At 39.3% G+C, this 17,597-nt stretch overlaps 1 protein-coding gene across 1 annotated transcript in view; it reads right to left on the bottom strand.

Annotated features, from left to right (window-relative positions):
- The window catches only part of LOC146004472 (trypsin 5G1-like), a 37,021-nt gene that overhangs the window by 6,404 nt on the left and 13,020 nt on the right, over positions 1 to 17,597 (bottom strand). Inside the window, exons 3-4 of the mRNA XM_083143329.1 lie at positions 2,145 to 2,230; positions 123 to 270 (exon numbers count right to left, since the gene is read on the bottom strand). Of these exons, the coding sequence (XP_082999455.1) occupies positions 123 to 270; positions 2,145 to 2,230 (234 nt within the window). The remainder of the gene's footprint in view (positions 1 to 122; positions 271 to 2,144; positions 2,231 to 17,597) is intronic.

Here is a 17,597-nt window from a genome sequence, read left to right as displayed (position 1 = left end):
CTTAATCTGACTGATAACCCGAGAACACTTGTTCGAAACCCATACAGCTTCAATTTATATCAAGAACATGAATTGTACAATATTGACTAATTTGTAATATAAATTTGCAGTTCTTCACTTACCCTAAAGAGAGCTATGTCATTAATGGGGATGCCACTAGATAGAGTGTCATAATCTGGATGCCTTATGATTTGATCAACATCGTATGATGATCCCCCACTTGACAAGCTATTGGTTCCAACTACGACATTATAGTAATTTGCAGGATAGCTGAGAGAGAAACAGAATGAAAAATGACACTGCAATTAGCGGCAACAGTAGGAAAGCATTGTTCTTCTATGAGGATGGGGCATAAGTCTTGGCAACTATTGTATGAACAATGCAGGTCATGTGTACCAGCGGTTGGCAGGGAAATGCCAAAAAAAAATCATTAAAAATAAAAAGTACTGTTCTATATGTTGGGTTAGTTTCAAGGCTACATTGGTACTACAAAAACAAAAGAAGCACACACACTATGAATCCTCAAAGTATTTCCCCTGAGTGCTGCCAACGATGTGGGAGATGTCAAATAACATTGTCTCTTAGGGTTTTGAGTTGGGACATCTCATGTTTCACTGCGATGGCAATGCTCTCAAGTCAGATACTGTCTCCTCCAGAATTGTTCATTTATTTTTGGTATGAGGTTGAAATCACATGGGGGCACATCAGGTGTTTTTGTGTTGGGTGCTCTACTGCCTCCTATCCCCAGCAGTTAAGTAGCTGCGGTAGACATGCTACTTTATGCGGTATTGCATTTTCTTGGAGAATGATAGCATATTCAAGAAGATCTGGATGTTTGTCCTTAATTGCTTCCACTAAATCCCTGTGGTATTCACTGTCAGTTCTCTCACAGAGGATGTCTATTTTCACATAAGATCGCTGTTCATGCCGAGTAACTTCCATCCTGTCAATGTAGCCTTATGTAGGATACACGTATGTAGAACAATACTTTTTTAATGATTTTTTTTTCTTTGGCATACCCCTACCAACCTCTGGTTGTACATAGTTCAGTCCCATTCAGTGTTCTCTTCCATATATAGAATTTTTGTGCCGGTCCTGTTGTCTCGAGAATAGTTGCCATGACTTATGCCCCAACCCTCATATTTTTTTTAATGTCTTTGCTTTTTACATTAAAGTTTTTACTTGTCAGTTTATTTGTCATATAAACTTTTCTTCCCTCGTTTGTAGATTTTATATTTTGTACTGTTAATTCATGAACATACAGTTTTAATATCATATTACTAAGTAACAACTAGTTTTACTATTCTTTGCATTTTGAAGGTAACAATATGATATAGGGAGAATTCACACTGAGGTGACAGGTGACATATGTCCCTTGAGGATTTCACCAATCGAATGGAGGCTTGTGCAGCCTGTCATGCTGCTACAGTCTGTAGATTTTATCATTCTCAAGCAGCATGTGTCGCTTGTTGCTTCAGCGTGAAATCTCCCACAGAGCAGATGCAATTCTTACATTAAACTTACTCAAGTCTATAGAAACATATTAACTTTTGTGTTGAGTTAGGAATTCCTTTGGGGGGAGGGGGGGGTAAGTTTATTTTGGTCTTATCTGTAAGACTTAGATTGAATGAAAGTAGCAATATTAATTTTAAAAAAATGGTAATGCGAAGTAACTCTCATGAATCTCCATCTCCCATACAGCACACAACTATACAGGACATGTCTAATGGATGTGTTCTGGATAGGATATCCAGGAATGTCTCATAGACATTCCCTGGATATCGAAATGTCCATCCAGGGAACATCCATACGTTGGGACTGGATATCCATAGGATATCCATGGATCTGATCTGGATATCCCTTGGAGATGTGTGCTGTATGGGCTAGTTTGAAGTTAAAACACATTAAAAGCAACATGATAAATGCTGAGCTACACCAGCTAATCATAAGGGAACTGTACTCACATAACAAATGTGGCAATTGTTCTTTCTTCTATCCTGATTCCTGAACAATTCATTATGGACAGAACCAAATACTCTTTAAGAAGCATCGTATGTTACAAATATTAATAGTCAAAATCACAAGGCAACACTGCCAAGAAGAATCATTGAAGTAAAGATGTGACAAATTACGTAAATACTTACTCAGAGCAGTGGCCAGCTGTAACAATGTAATTTTCATTGATGATAGAGCCTCCACAAATATGTGATCCTATAACTTGCAGTGATATCTACAAGGAGAAAGCCAAGGAATGTATTAAGCTTCATGATGAAGGAAAACAGGATTTAAAAAACCTTTAAAAATTAAATTTATTTTGCATCACAATAAAAGCAAATTTTGAATTTTGGTTTAATAATTCCAGTATGTACAATTAACATGTAAGTACATCTGGCGGCAAATGTAACAGTAGACAAATTGAATTGATTTGAAGTTTTAAGTCCACTTTATGCACAGAAGGCTATCGAGATGGACCTACAGTTTAAAGTGGGATCTGAACCACTGTGTCATGTGCCTCCACCGGGTATCGAACCCAGGACCCCTTGATTACAAGGTGACGACATTACCACTACGCCATCGGGGAGGCCCTAGTTGACAAATTGACCACTCCCATGTACAGTCATGGAAAAAATACTTCCTCCTAGAGCCTTAATACAAGTAGTCTTATGGTGAAATATTTCTTTCCTCGACTGTACATTTAGGGTGTGTTGTTAGCATTGTTTAGAATTCAGAGAAAAGTGCAATTCTACCCAAAACCAATGCGCTCCCCATCCACCAGAAAATGGTAGCATGTTTGTAATAATATACTTATTGTATACAGGGTCGTGGTAAGCTTGACACGTCGGATCCCATATCTAAATATACAGAATTACTATTTAGCTATATTATAAAGATCATGTCTTCCTAATACCATAATTCATTATAATTTAATTAATTCGTCTATTAAATTCATTAAGTTTTCGGCCTTCGATCTACGTGAAAGTTGTAATTCTCTTTTCTCTCGGTAGACTCCAGGTTTTTTCTTAACCCCACCTTCGTTTACGTCACGAAGGCCCAGCGCGCACTAGTGATCTAAAGTTGCTCTTTTTAAACATTGAAATAGAACGTAAGCGTTGGTATGGGAATGCGCACACTGGCAACTTTTAAATCACGGTGATTAAAAAGTTGCGGCATGCCCCATTTTCAAGGTGATGAAACTGTTGCCCGTAAAAATTAAACGCACAGATTGGAACGTGTTAGCGTGCACTGTCGATTATGTATCACCCAAGTTAATGTTGATTAGCTGTCGGGCAAGAAGTTCTGAACGTTTTGTAGTGAAAGTTGAAAAGCACGTTTGAAAGAATATTCGAACAAGGGCGAGATTGCGTGAGATCTTAATAGAACAGTGGGGTGAACTATCGCCTGCAGAAAATAAGATCCAAGGGATGGACAAATTCAGACATGTTTGAAAAATGTTAGTATATTTCTAGTTCAAAATACAATATAGGAACTGTGTTAGAGTGGCTAATCAGTAAATATTTGCGCAAATGAAAACAGTTCATACTTTCTCGCAATACGTTTGGCAACAATGAATGTGTTGAATAATTCTTGTTTCGATTTCACGCCAGCTAGAAGTGTCACGTAACCACCTGAAACTTTGTAGGGAAAAACAAATATATGACCTAATTTTTCTTTTTCTTAATACAGAGTTTGAAAAACTGTGTTCAGCAGTGACATTAAAATTACTCTGACAATGAAACGGAAGTTTCTTTCACTCATTGTTTTCGATTTTTTTCCAACTCTTATTTTATCACGATATTTTACATTTAGACGTCACGAATTGTTATTTAAAGGAAACATTTTCTCTCCACAACTACATCAGTTTGAAAATAAAAGGAAAGCTACAAGAAACACAGACGTTTACTACAGAGAATTCCGTGACATTCACTAGGAATGCGGCCGGGCGTTAGGGCTTGTCTTTCCTGGTAAACGGGTCCGCGACGGTCGTAAGCTACAGTCTGTTTTTTTCGCTCTCTTTCCCTTTCTGTTGACGTTACAGACTGACGCCAGTATAATCCTCCCTCGGAAGTCGTGTCCTTGTGTTGAAGATTGTGGCTTAATATGGCACCACAAACGTTTACATTACAACAAAGGATTTATCTTGTCGAGTGTTACTTCGGAAAGAGGAATTGTGGAGAAGTGCGACGACGTTTTGCAACGAAATTTCCTGGTCCCGTTCCACATAGGACCACTATATTAAACCTCGTAAAAAGTTTAGAGTAACAGGGTCAGCCTGCGATTTTTATTTATGGGGAAATCTAAAAATTAAAGTATACAAAGACAATCCGCACACATCCGTGAGTTAAAAGACAGTATTGTACGAGAAATCGGGAGAATTACAGTAGACGAACTTGCACGTGTAAATGCCAATTTCCTTCGGAGATGCCAGGAATGTGTTGCAGCAGAGGGACATCATTTTCAACACCTTCTGTAGTCAAAGTTAGTACACAATATGAAAACTGTAATTTTAATAGCCGACGTCGCGGACCCCGTTCACCGGGAAAGACAAGCGCTGACGCCGGACCGCTTTCCGCCGAGTCTCGTATCGAATGTCACGGAATGCTCTAGTAAAAGAGCGCCATGTCCCCCAAATCACGCAACTATTCTATCGCCAATGCACACTTGACAAAAGCACGAGCAACTTTTTTCTCCGTGATTAACAAATCACCCACCTTAATCGCTTGTGCGCGCGAGGCTTGATCTGTCGATTTACGATTTCCTTTAACACAGTTCTGTCAGCCGTTTTACTGCATAGGCACACGACTCGGGAGTTCGCGATAGGAAGTGATAGGATCAAGACCTGTAGTTAAAGCGGTCCTGAGTAACTACCACCGTATACCAGTTCGAACTGTCTCCATATCCTTTTCCTGTACGGGAAATTATTTGTGAACCAGTGATAGTGTTGTGAAGTGATCTTGTGCTTGAGTATTGAATTACATTTACGGGACCGTGAAATAGGCCCGTTATATCATGGCCGGGAATCATACTCCGGACTCCCAATCCGACATGGACGCTGAGAAAGGTTCCAATAAACGTTCTCGCGAAGAAGTGGACGATGCTCACCCCGATAAAATCTCCCGAAGTGATACACTTAATGTGTCCCCCCAGATTCCACCTACATATTGGTATGGCACGGATATGCCGGGTCCATACATAGTCCTATTTGACGGTATAGACAATAACGAGAAATTTCTTGCCGCTGGAAGTGTTGGTAACTATCTCCGTAAGAAAGAAGTCCGAGTACACTTAGTGGAACAATGCGGTCGTAATCGCGTTCGGGTGACTTTCCCCACCGCTAAAGCTGCTAATGAGTTTCTCACGCGTAGTGCAATGCATCATGATATGGGAGTCAAAACGAGAATTCCATTATCGTTAATTCAACGGGAAGGACTCATATTCGGCATAGCTCATGACGTGTCAGAACAGGACGTTCTCGATGGTTTCGAGAGTCCTATCCCGGCCCTTTTGGCCAAGCGCATGAACAAAAAGCTGTGGAAAGAGGATGGATCTTTCCAGTTAGTTCCCACTAAACTCTTTTGCATCACATTTCGCGGTAATATTTTGCCGGAGAAAGTTCTCATTAACAGTGAAATATTCGAGGTTCGACCGCGTATACGATCAGTCCAGCAATGCTCCAAATGTTTCCGATACGGCCATTTAAATTTAGTTTGTAAATCAAAACCCAAGTGTGCCAAGTGTGGATTGGACTCCCACCCAGAGGACTGTGACAGTACTTTGTGTTGCATCAATTGCAAGTTACCACATTCAGCCTTAGACCGTAACTGTGCGAGCTGGCGGTTGGAATCAGCTGTCCAAACCAGCATGGCTGAAAACAATTTATCATATCGGGAGGCGAAACTCAAGCTGCAAGGCATCTTCCTCCCCACTCCCACTCGCGATGATGTTTATCGACCACGAGTGACAAAAGAGGCATTCCCTGACTTGCAGACCTCCCGCACAAAACCTTTCTTTACTAATCACACTTGGCACTCCTCAAACAGGACATATGCCAATATATTTTCCCCGCTACGTAATCAACCTGACAGAGACTTTCCTGAAAATAAGGATCCTCAAACATCAATTGATTCTTCTCGCTTTAAGGTGCCATCCTTTCAGACTACTTCTCAACCACGAAACACTAAGAAATCCAAAATCCGCCCTTCTCCGAGGAAAGAAATACATCGCCGTCCGCGATGGGAAGATGATGACGTCGAAATAGAGTCCCCTGTTAGTTCATCGACCCTTACCGACCCAGAGGAAGTGACATCCCAACCCGTAGGAAATAACACATACCCGATAAATAACACTCCTTCCCATTCCAAGCATTTCCAACGCCAACCATATGTGCACCCGATCAAGAGGCATGATAATCCACACTCGCACATTACTGACCAACCTACCGAACACAGCGAGGTGTATCAAGCTCTTTTAGATATGATTCCCAGCATGTGGGATACTGTTAGACACATACGGGACAACGCCCATCGAATTCGACTCATCCAACACATTCAATTTTTGACAGACAAACTTTTGACGTTACTCGAAGACAATGCCTAAGGTGACATCGGAAATGGGTACCATCTTACAATGGAATGTGAATAGTTTCTCCGCACGTAAACTCGAACTATTAGATTTAATTGCTGAATACCACCCGCTTATTCTTTGCTTGCAGGAAGTTAAAGGTACGAAGCACGAGAAATATAGACTCGCCCATTATCACTTGTACGGCAACCCTACGCATCAGCGTGGTACTGTCATATATGTTCATGAAACCCTTTCTCATACAGAAATCCAAATTCCACATAACCTTTCCCTCGTTCAGACCTTTCAACTAGAGTTAGTGGCTATCAGAGTCAACATTAATGACCGGTATATAGTTATCATTTCATTATATATTCCCTCCTCAAACAACTCCCAAAGAATCCGTTCTCACGAGTTACAAGAGATCATAACCCTTGCTCCGGGCCCCTATCTCATTCTCGGTGACTTTAATGGCCATCATCCCTCTTGGGGACATCCGTACGCGGACCGTTTGGGGAAAAATTTAGATGCATGGATTACACACAATCGGTTTATACTTTTTAACGATGGCAGCCCTACTCATTATCCATTAAATGGTAATCGACCCTCCTGTATTGACCTCACAATTACTTCTCCCCGCTTGTATCATAGTTTTCATTGGGTAAAGGAACAAGAACTCCGTGGCAGTGATCATTCCCCCATTTTACTTATAGCCCGTAGATCGTTTTCCACAGGCTTGTTAAGAGAAAATAGGAAGTCGGTTCCAGTGAAACGTTGGACCAAAGCTTCCATAAAATGGGACGCATTTACAGCACAATTTAAAAGCATTTATGATCAAACAACTCCCCACAATGACGGAAATATAACATACCAAAATTTCCTCCGTATGATTACCGTTGCAATAGACAATAGTGCCCATCGAAGTCAATATAGTAGTCCAATTAAATTTCCTTCCCTCAGTTGGTGGACCAGAGACTGTGCTTTAATAAAATGTCAAAAAAAAAATCAATTAAAACGATACGAACGAAACCCCTCGCCGGGGAAGAAAATCGAACTTAGGCGACTGCAAGCTAAGGCGAAGAAAATATATTTACAAGCGAAAAGAGAAGCGCGGCATTCATTTTGTAATTCTCTCGATTGCACAGATAGCCTTAGTTCCATATGGAATAAATTTCATTCTATTAGGAATCCGGCCCACCCAAAACGGAAAAATCTCGATAGACAGTGGGAAGCAGAATTCATGCAAATACTCACGCCACCCTCTGTATGCGCACGAGAGGCAAAATCCTTTGCACAGAATTTCGATTTCACTGCCGATTTCCCGGCTGTTAATGCTACCGAAATACAACAAATTTTAGAAATTGTGCCGAACACTTCCCCGGGATATGACGGTCTCACTTATGACATGCTCAAACATCTGCCACAGCAAGGTATACAATTACTTGCTCATATATTCAATACCGTCTATCGCACAGGACGAATCCCTATCGAGTGGCGTCACCACATAGTCCTCCCCATATTAAAACCTAACAAACCTCCCGCGGAGGCAAAGTCATACCGACCAATAGTATTAATACCAGTAGTTGCCAAACTTTTCGAACGAACATTTCAACATCGCATTAATTGGGCGTTGGAAAAGAATAAGTTATTTTCGCCAACACAAATGGGTTTCCGCATGCAACATGGAAGCCAAGATGCCATAGCTACCCTTACAGTTGAAATCCAAAATAGCCAGATTACTCATGATTATTGCTTTGGCCTATCCACTGACATAGAACATGCTTATGATGCTGTTCATATCCCGATCTTATATAAAATGATGGTACAACTAAACATACATCCCATAGTAGGGACCATAATCTGGAATTTATATCACGAAAGAAATTTACAATTCTGGTTTGAAGATAGGTTGGAAGGCCCCCGTATAGCTCGCACGGAAATCCCTCAGGGTTCGCCCCTTAGCCCCCTACTATTTAATATCTATACCCACCATATACATCACCTAAATATGCACGGCTTTAAATTGTTACAATACGCCGACGATCTGTGCTGCTATAAATGCACTCCCGACGCCACGCAAGGCTTACTCGCTCTAAAGAAAACAGTCACGATTCTTACAGATCACTTAGATACCTTAGGACTCACTATTTCCATTCCGAAATCCAAAATCATAATTTTTAACTCGAGAAAAATGAGCAGTTACCCTAACAATATCACAGAATACAGCACATTCCAGTAGTCGACAATGTCAAATACCTGGGTGTATACTTCGATAGGAAACTGAATTGGGCAAGGCATATACAATATCTCAAGGAAAAGGGTTTAAAAATTGTTAATTTACTTCGCTGTATTTCCACGACCAAGTGGGGAGGACACCCCCATACAATGCTATTATTTTATAAAAATTGTTTTCGTGCATTGTTTGATTATGCAGCACCAGCATATGGTGGGGCCAATCCAAAACTTCTTACGTCTATAGACGTATTACAACGACGAGCCTTACGTACATGTCTAGGACTCATGCCGTCCAGTCCCAATGTTAGTGTATATTTAGAAAGCAATGAATCCTCTTTGTCACACATACGCATCAAACTCACTGTGCAATATTTGTTCAAATCGTGGGCGCGACACGCTCATCCCTTTAATAAAACATTTGCGATTCAACGACAATGGTTTGACCTACCGACCCCCCCTCCCCCACCAAACGTTTTTTTTCTTACAATGTTATAATATTGACCCTGACGCTTACCACCAAACTTTTACCCATCCGGACCCGCTTTTATATCAACTGAATATTCCCACAGAACCCCGAGTAGAGATACAATATGAAGATCATGGCAGACATGAAAATTATAGAGAATTGTGGCCCACATCAACCTTTATTTATACTGACGGATCGAAGTCTGCAGACGGTGTGGGATGCGCTTTTTACGTACCATCTCATAACATCACTCGACAATTTTCACTCCCATCCGATATGTCGATCTTCTCGGCGGAATGTTATGCTATCTATAAAGCACTACAATTCGCCCTGCAGTTACGAATCGATCATTCGTTAATTCTTACGGACGCATTGAGCGTACTTCAAACGTTAGCACGAACAGGTCGGGCAGCATATAAATTAACGGTATTTCCCTATCTTATTCTCCGAATCATGTTAGACCTTCAACAGCAGGGTCTGTCAGCGACCTTCACATATATTCGCGCCCACAGTGACCTTAATAAATATCAAGATCGCGTTGATGTAATGGCTAAACAAGCAAGAACGAAAGAAACTGTTACCCCGATGCGCCTGCCGTACACTGACCTCCTCCCACGGGTAAAAATCAAAGTAGAACAACAATGGGACGATTGGTGCACCCAGCAACTCCTCAATACCAATACATATAGATGGCATGCACAAGTCGGCAATAAACGTCCTTGGTTTCAACACATTAACCTACCCCGTGCAGTTTTAGTGTTTACCATGCGAATGCGTACAGGTCACGTAGTTATACATCCCAGTTCATATACCGTGCCTGCAACTTCCTGTCAGTGTGGAGAACCTATTCAATCAACCACACATTTGTTTTTACAATGCCCAATTCGACAACAACATCGCAATACTCTATACAAACAGTTACAACGTGTGGGTATTCCATTTCCGATGTCCCTTTCGACTCTACTCTACGAGCCACGATCTGATGTCATGTGGATACTGTACAGCTTTGCACGAAAAAACAACATTGTAACATAAACAAACAGACACTTGGAATGTAAACAAACTTTCTCATAACAAACCAAATAGGACCCCTGGCAAGAAATCGCTCATAGGCGGTGTGTGCCAATCAAAGAAGAAGGAAGGAAGGAAGCACACGACTCGTTTGCTGTCTGTAGTAGGATAATTTGTTGTCTGCCTGAAACAAATTTGCCTGACAGCATCTTCTTTCTTATACTCGAACTTCGTCTTTGAATGGTGGGTTTATTTCACTAAGCTCGGTACGATCCACAACCTTCGGACGTCGCAGGGTGAAAGCTTCGTACCGAGGCTACTATTGGATGCAGTTAACTTGCCTTCCAATCACAGTTAGATGGGGTGATCAGTGTTGAAGGATCCTTACATGCTTTCTGTGGCCAGGATCGTTGCAGCATACTTCCAAGAGTTCTTAAGGTAAAACAGAACTTTTTATTGTTACTGGTGTGCATGGTTAATAACTAGAATTGCAAAGTGTTCAAAAAACTAACAGAGTCGTATTCACGGCGAAAAATCTAACAGTTTATTTGATTACGTCACATAACCGGCGTAAAGACTGAGCTAATGAACAGGAATAAACTAGCTTAGCCAAATAACTGAACGGTGCGAAATATTTAAAATATTGCTACTCGACAGCCATATTGAAGTACAGTTTCTCGTCACGAAACAATGCAACAAGAAGCAACAGCGACAGTTTGAAATATTTAAGCATTCATGATCAGACGCATTAATTACGACGAAGGAAAGTTAGATATCCTATCAAACATTATTCAATCCTAATTAAGATACGAAATGACGTATACTTAGGGTTGCCAGATTTCTAAAATAAAAAAATGGGACACAGATTATAGCTATAGGCATGGATATAGTTAAATTTATTTTTTATAACATTTTTAAACATTACAAAATGAATTGCTGTTTAAAGCATTGTTAATCCCTAATTTTTAACATTTTGGCAAAATGTATTAATATTTGAGCGAACTCTTGGCATCCTTTAAAAGGACATTTTTTTCGAATGCATTACTATAAAATTCAAAACATGACTTATTCTAATTCACTAGAACTTGCAATATGCTTTCCACTGTTGCTAATTCCAGCCGATTTCGTTCTTGGTCCACTGAACAGTCATCATAGAAAATATGATGTATAAAATGTTTTTGAAATTTGAATTCGTTATTTCTTTAGCTAAATACGGGACAAATGGGCGTCCCGAGAACATTTTCCGGGATACCAGGACATTTCTTTAAAAAAGGGGACAATCCCGTATATACGGGACGTCTGGCAACCCTATGTATACTCTTTCTTAACATATTTGTAAAGGGTTTATGGGTGAACACAAGTAGGACCAAGCTTGTTTAATTCGTGCATTTGTGATCACGGTTCATACGTGTCTATTTGGGATTTTTAAATAATGCGCATTACTTTTTCGGTGCGATTATTACGGCCGAGATGACCGGATGTCCTTGTTTTGAGTAAATGTAACTTATTAAAGTGTTCCAAACGAATAATTAGTATTTATGAAAGTAGAATGGAAATCGTAAAAGTTTCTAGGATTGTGGAAGATTGTCGAGGTAACTTTCTAGAGTCAAATCACTAAATGATCTGTTCTGTAATGTAACGTTATTGGCGTTAATAGGCCTAATTATAAATCATTTTTGATAAACTTTGCAAGAAATATTTTTATAATAATTATATCTTGTAGTGGCCGCGGTGGCTCAGTCGGTAACGTGTCTGACTACCATGCTCAAGGTCCCGGGTTCGATCCCCGGCCGGTTCAAATCCGGGAACTTTTCTAACGTTGGAAGCGGCTCCGGCGCCTACCCAGCGTCGAATAACATGGGTACCTGGGGGAAACTCTGGGGGGTAAAGGCGGTCAGGGGCGTGATGCTGATCACATCACCCCCACTCACGACCGGATCAAGAAAGTGTGGGGCGTTACCCCCACACCCCCTATACGCCTTCATGGCGTGGTGCTATGCACAGGGGAACACTTTTTTATCACTTTACTTTTAATATATTTTTTAAATGAATCTTGAGAAAACTGCCTTTAATCGGACTTTTATTAATTTGCGTGAGGATATGCTACATCAACTCTTTGAAGAATTTGTTGCGCAACGAGCAGCACATTTTGTAAATGTTGAAAAATTGAAATCGCATTCTGTTACACATTTTTATACTATCATCAGTGAGCAACTTGAAATATAAAACGCTATAAAAAGTTACAAGTTGTTATATTTTCATTGAGAAGGTAACTGATCTGATTGTTTAATTGCATGAAATCTTTTGCATGATAGTTTAGTAGTGGGAAAGTACCTATTATAAACTCAAGAAATGATGAGCCCCCCTCAAGCAGGTTTGGCTATACTTAAAACAAGCTCAACATGAGCATATGAGCTTTTTGCTCTAGTGTAGAACCCTGCCTAATCCAAGATTTTTGTAAAAATGCCCTCATGGATTCCATGAGAAATGAAGAGCCCCCTCGGATTGATGAGGCTACACTTATAAAAGGTACTTCTGTGAGATTGTTGTCCATAATCCTGTCAAAAATATGCCCCTCTTGATATTTTTTTTGGCCACACTTAAAAGTAGACCACTCACACCCACATACACACCCATATACACACCCACATACACCCACACCCACCCACACATACATATTTACTTCCGGTCCACTTCCGGTCCACTTCCGGTCTACTTCCGGTCCACTTCCGGTTTACTTCCGGTCCACTTCCGGTTTACTTCCGGTTTGACTACTTCCATTCCACTTCCGGTTTGACCACTTCCGGTCTATTTGTGGCCAAGTTGTGGCCTATTTCTGGTTTATTTATATTGCATCATGCTGTGCAATAAATTATTAGATACGTGTTGTTTTCTGATTGGGTGCTTATGACATAATGTGATTATGTGTTATATTCTGATTGGCCTATTGTTTCAGATGTGTTGTTTTCTGATTGGGTGCTTATGACATAATGTGATTATGTGTTATATTCTGATTGGCTTATTGTTTCAATGCGGTCCGTGCTTAGGGTATATAAAGAGATTTTGCATTGCATATCAGCCAGTATTGTAAGAGCTGTTGAAGAGTAAGGTTGTATTGTTCCAGTGCTGCTCATATTTTTTAATTGCAGATTTGTATAAATTGAATTACAAATCACACTGCTGAACCCAACTGATCCAGCATAGAGTTTTGATTTGAATCCCAAGAAATTGTATATAAATACCAAAGCCAAAAATATTAACACATACACATACATACACACACACAAAGCACAGTGCTGAACCCAACTTATCCAGCATAGAGTTTTGAATTGAAGCCCAGGAAATATATATAATAAACCAACAACAAAAATGCCGAATCAAAAATATTGTAATCAATGCAATAAGAATATATCCAGCCCCAATTGGGCCAGACACCAAAGGAATTGTAACCCAGATAAATACAGAACCCCTACAAAAATTTGCCCCAAATGCAATAGAAAATATAACATGCAATACTTCACATATACACATAAAAATACTTGTTCTGCACAGTCATCAACATTGCCCCCACAAGCATCTACATCTGGTCTGAAAAGGAAACATGAAGTACCTGTTAATGCCAGAGCAGCAAAGCAGCCACGCTATGAACCTATCCATAGCAGTTTTAATGCCCAACTTAGGGATTATCGGTTTGTATCAGAGCCAAGATGTGGTATTCAGAATTTTTTGAACAGTGTAAATCCTGATGTGCAGGCAATTCTAAATGCACAAAATAGCCCTTATAAGCTGTCCCTCAAATTGTTTACACAATATAAGAAACCAAACGGCACAAAATTTACACAGCCCCACATAACAGCAACTGTACCTGTATATTCAAATGCAAATTCAGACACAATAATAAGCAGGTTGATGGATCAATTGAATATTAAACACTCTGAATTTGAGGCAAAAGAGTCTGGATGGAGCCTATGCGGCTCTCCACACAGGCTCTATGTTAATATTTCTGAATTCACTCCATTACAAGGATCTACATATTTGCCATTACCTGATAATATTAAAAACAGAAGAGCCGTGGTTAATATTGAAAATACCGACCAGAAATGCTTTTTGTGGTGTATATTAGCTGCTTTGTTTCCAGTTTCAAGGAATCCTCAGAGAATAAATTATTACAAACAACATGAACATGATTTTGACGATGCAATGGAGGGTTTAGAATATCCAATGTCTGTACAGAATATTGATAAATTTGAAAAAAAGGCCCGGGATATTAATGGCAAACAATTATCTATTAATGTATTTACTTGTTCCACTGGCAATTGCTCCATAGAACCTCTCAGAATCAGTACATTTGATGATGAATCTGCTATTCCGATTGATCTGCTCTTAATTGAAGGGGATGGCACATATCATTATACTCTGATACATAATCTTGAAGCTTTAGTGAGAACACAACTAGACAAATCCAATACAATATTCAAGTTGTGCAGAAGATGTTTATGTGTATTTGATGGTAAAAAAATAATAAATGGTGTTTGTAAAAAGAATGCAGAAATTGCAAAAAACAAGTTAATTGAGCATCTGAAATACTGTAAAAATCATAAACCTGTTCATATGGTGATGCCAATGCCAAGTGAGAATTGCAAATTCAAAAAGTTTGAAGCCTTGTTGGAACACCCAGTATATATTCTCTGTGATTTTGAATCAATCCTCAAATCTCTTGCATCCTGCAATCCAGATCCTGAAGAATCTTCAATTACACCATACCAGCTACATGAACCTTCCAGCTTTTGTTATGTGGTTGTACAGGATGGTGTTGTTAGTAAAGAATATTCATACATGGGACCAGATGCCATCAAAATATTTGCACATAGAATAGAAAATGAGTGCCGTGACATAGCATCTAACATTTTATTAAAATCAAAACCCATGTTGCCTTTAACAGAGAAACAGATTGAAGATTTCAACAATGCAGAAAAATGCCCGGTATGTGATTCTGAATTTTCAGATACAAATATCAAGGTGAAACACCATTCTCATACAGATGGTAAATTCAAAATGGCCCTGTGTAATAGCTGTAATATTAAGATCAAGAGACCAAGATTTGTCCCCATATTTTGTCATGGAGCATCCAATTATGATTTTCATCATTTGATCAGATATGAGGGGTTTGAGAAGCAGAATTTAAATATTTTAGCTGAAAATGATGAAAAATATATATCTATTAGCAAAACAATTAAAGTTAATGGTGTTCCTATTCACATAAGATTTCTTGATTCTTACAGATTTTTATCTGCTAGCCTGGATACACTGGCCACTCAATTATCTGATGATCAATTCAAAATCACACGTGCCTTGTTTCCAAATCAGGATCTGAAATTAATTAGGCGGAAGGGTGTATATCCCTATGATTATGTTACAGATTTTTCTAAATTTGATGAGTGCTCCCTGCCTCCACAAGAACAGTTTTACAGCAAAATCAGAGGATCTGGAATCACTGATGAAGATTATCACCATGCCCAATTGATGTGGAACAATTTAAAATGCCAGACATTTGGTGATTATCACATGGCATATTTGAAACTTGATGTGACCCTCTTAGCTGATATAATGCAGGCATTCAGAAAATCTTCAATGCAAAATTATGGACTGGACCCAGTGTATTTTTTCAGTGCCCCGGGCCTAGCATGGGCTGCAATGTTTTTAAACACTAACATGCAATTGGATTTGATCCCAGATCAAGATATGTACTTGTTTATGGAGCAAGGTATAAGAGGAGGCATGGTGCAATGTTCCCAGAGATATGCCAGAGCAAATAACAAATATATGCCTGATTATGATCCAGCACGGCCATCAAATTATATAGTGTATGTAGATGCCAACAGCCTCTATGGTCACGCTATGATGGATAAACTGCCATATGCAGGGCTTGAATGGGTCGAAGATTTCAATATTGAGGATCTTCAGAAGTTTGATGACCGTGAAAATGGCCTCTTCTTAGAGGTTGATCTGGCAATTCCTAATCATTTACATAAGAAATTTTCTGATCTGCCCCCAATTCCCGAGGTTCAGTGCTCACCTGGCTCTAAACAGAAGAAGCTCATGATGACACTGGAGGCAAAACAGGGCTATGTCATATATTACAAGAACCTCCAGTTCCTGATGAAACATGGTGTTCAAGTGACCAAAGTTAGAAAAGTTTTGAGGTTCAGGCACTCAGAATGGTTGAAACCATACATTGATACAAACACGGAGCTTCGAACATCTGCAAAGAGCCAATTTGATAAGGGCTTGTTTAAATTGATGGTCAATTCTGTGTATGGCAAAACAATTGAAAATGTCAGAAAACATACCGATGTTAAAATAATTACTGACCCCAGCCTGAGCAAAAAATTGGTTGCAAAGCCTAATTTCAATTACAGAAGAATTTATGATGAAAATATGGCACTTTTCAACATGAAAAAAAAAATTAAGTTTGATAAACCTATTTATGTAGGGGCTGTAATATTGGAATTGGCCAAATTACATATGTTACAATTGTATTATGATGTGTTCAAACCTTTTTATGGTGATAGAGTAAAACTGATATACATGGACACGGATAGTTTTGTTCTTGATATTAAAACAGAAGATGTTTATCAAGATATGGCACAGCCTGAATTGTTTCAATACTTTGATACCAGTGAATTGCCAGGCTATTTGAATATTCAACCCCACAACAAAAAAGTGCCCGGCAAGTTAAAAGATGAGACACTTGGTGATGTTATTGTGGAATTTGCTGGGTTAAGTGCCAAGATGTACAGTTTTAAAACATGTAGTGCTGTTGTCAAAAAAGCCAAGGGCATTGGCAAAGTGACTGTTGACAAAGAGCTTGGCTTTGAGGATTACAAAAATTGCCTCAAATCCCAGAATTTAATCAAAACATCTGAATCCAGAATTCAGAGTGTGGATCACTTATTGACAAGCAATATTGTAAGAAAAGTGGCTCTGGACCCACATGATGATAAGAGATGCATTTTATCATGTGGCATACATACTTTACCATGGGGTCATTGTGATTTGAAAAATGGGAATCAATGCCCAATTACAGAGCATGATTTGAAATAAATAAACATGCCTATGAACTTATTTGGGTTCAAAAAACAGGCTACTATGGAGCTGCCAACACCACAACCCTCTTCTGATATGCAGTCTAAACTGAGTGGCTTGTTAATTATTCATCTGAACAGCATATTTACAGATGTTGATGATGAAACAGGCAAAACATTGTACATATTTAACAATAATTTAAATCATTACCAATTACCTGTAGGTGGGCAATTGCAATTTA

The sequence above is a fragment of the Lepisma saccharinum genome, chromosome 21, assembly GCF_977018435.1.
Source record: "Lepisma saccharinum chromosome 21, izLepSacc3.1, whole genome shotgun sequence".
NCBI lineage: Eukaryota > Metazoa > Arthropoda > Insecta > Zygentoma > Lepismatidae > Lepisma > Lepisma saccharinum.
This window is presented reverse-complemented; position numbering and strand designations above follow the sequence as displayed.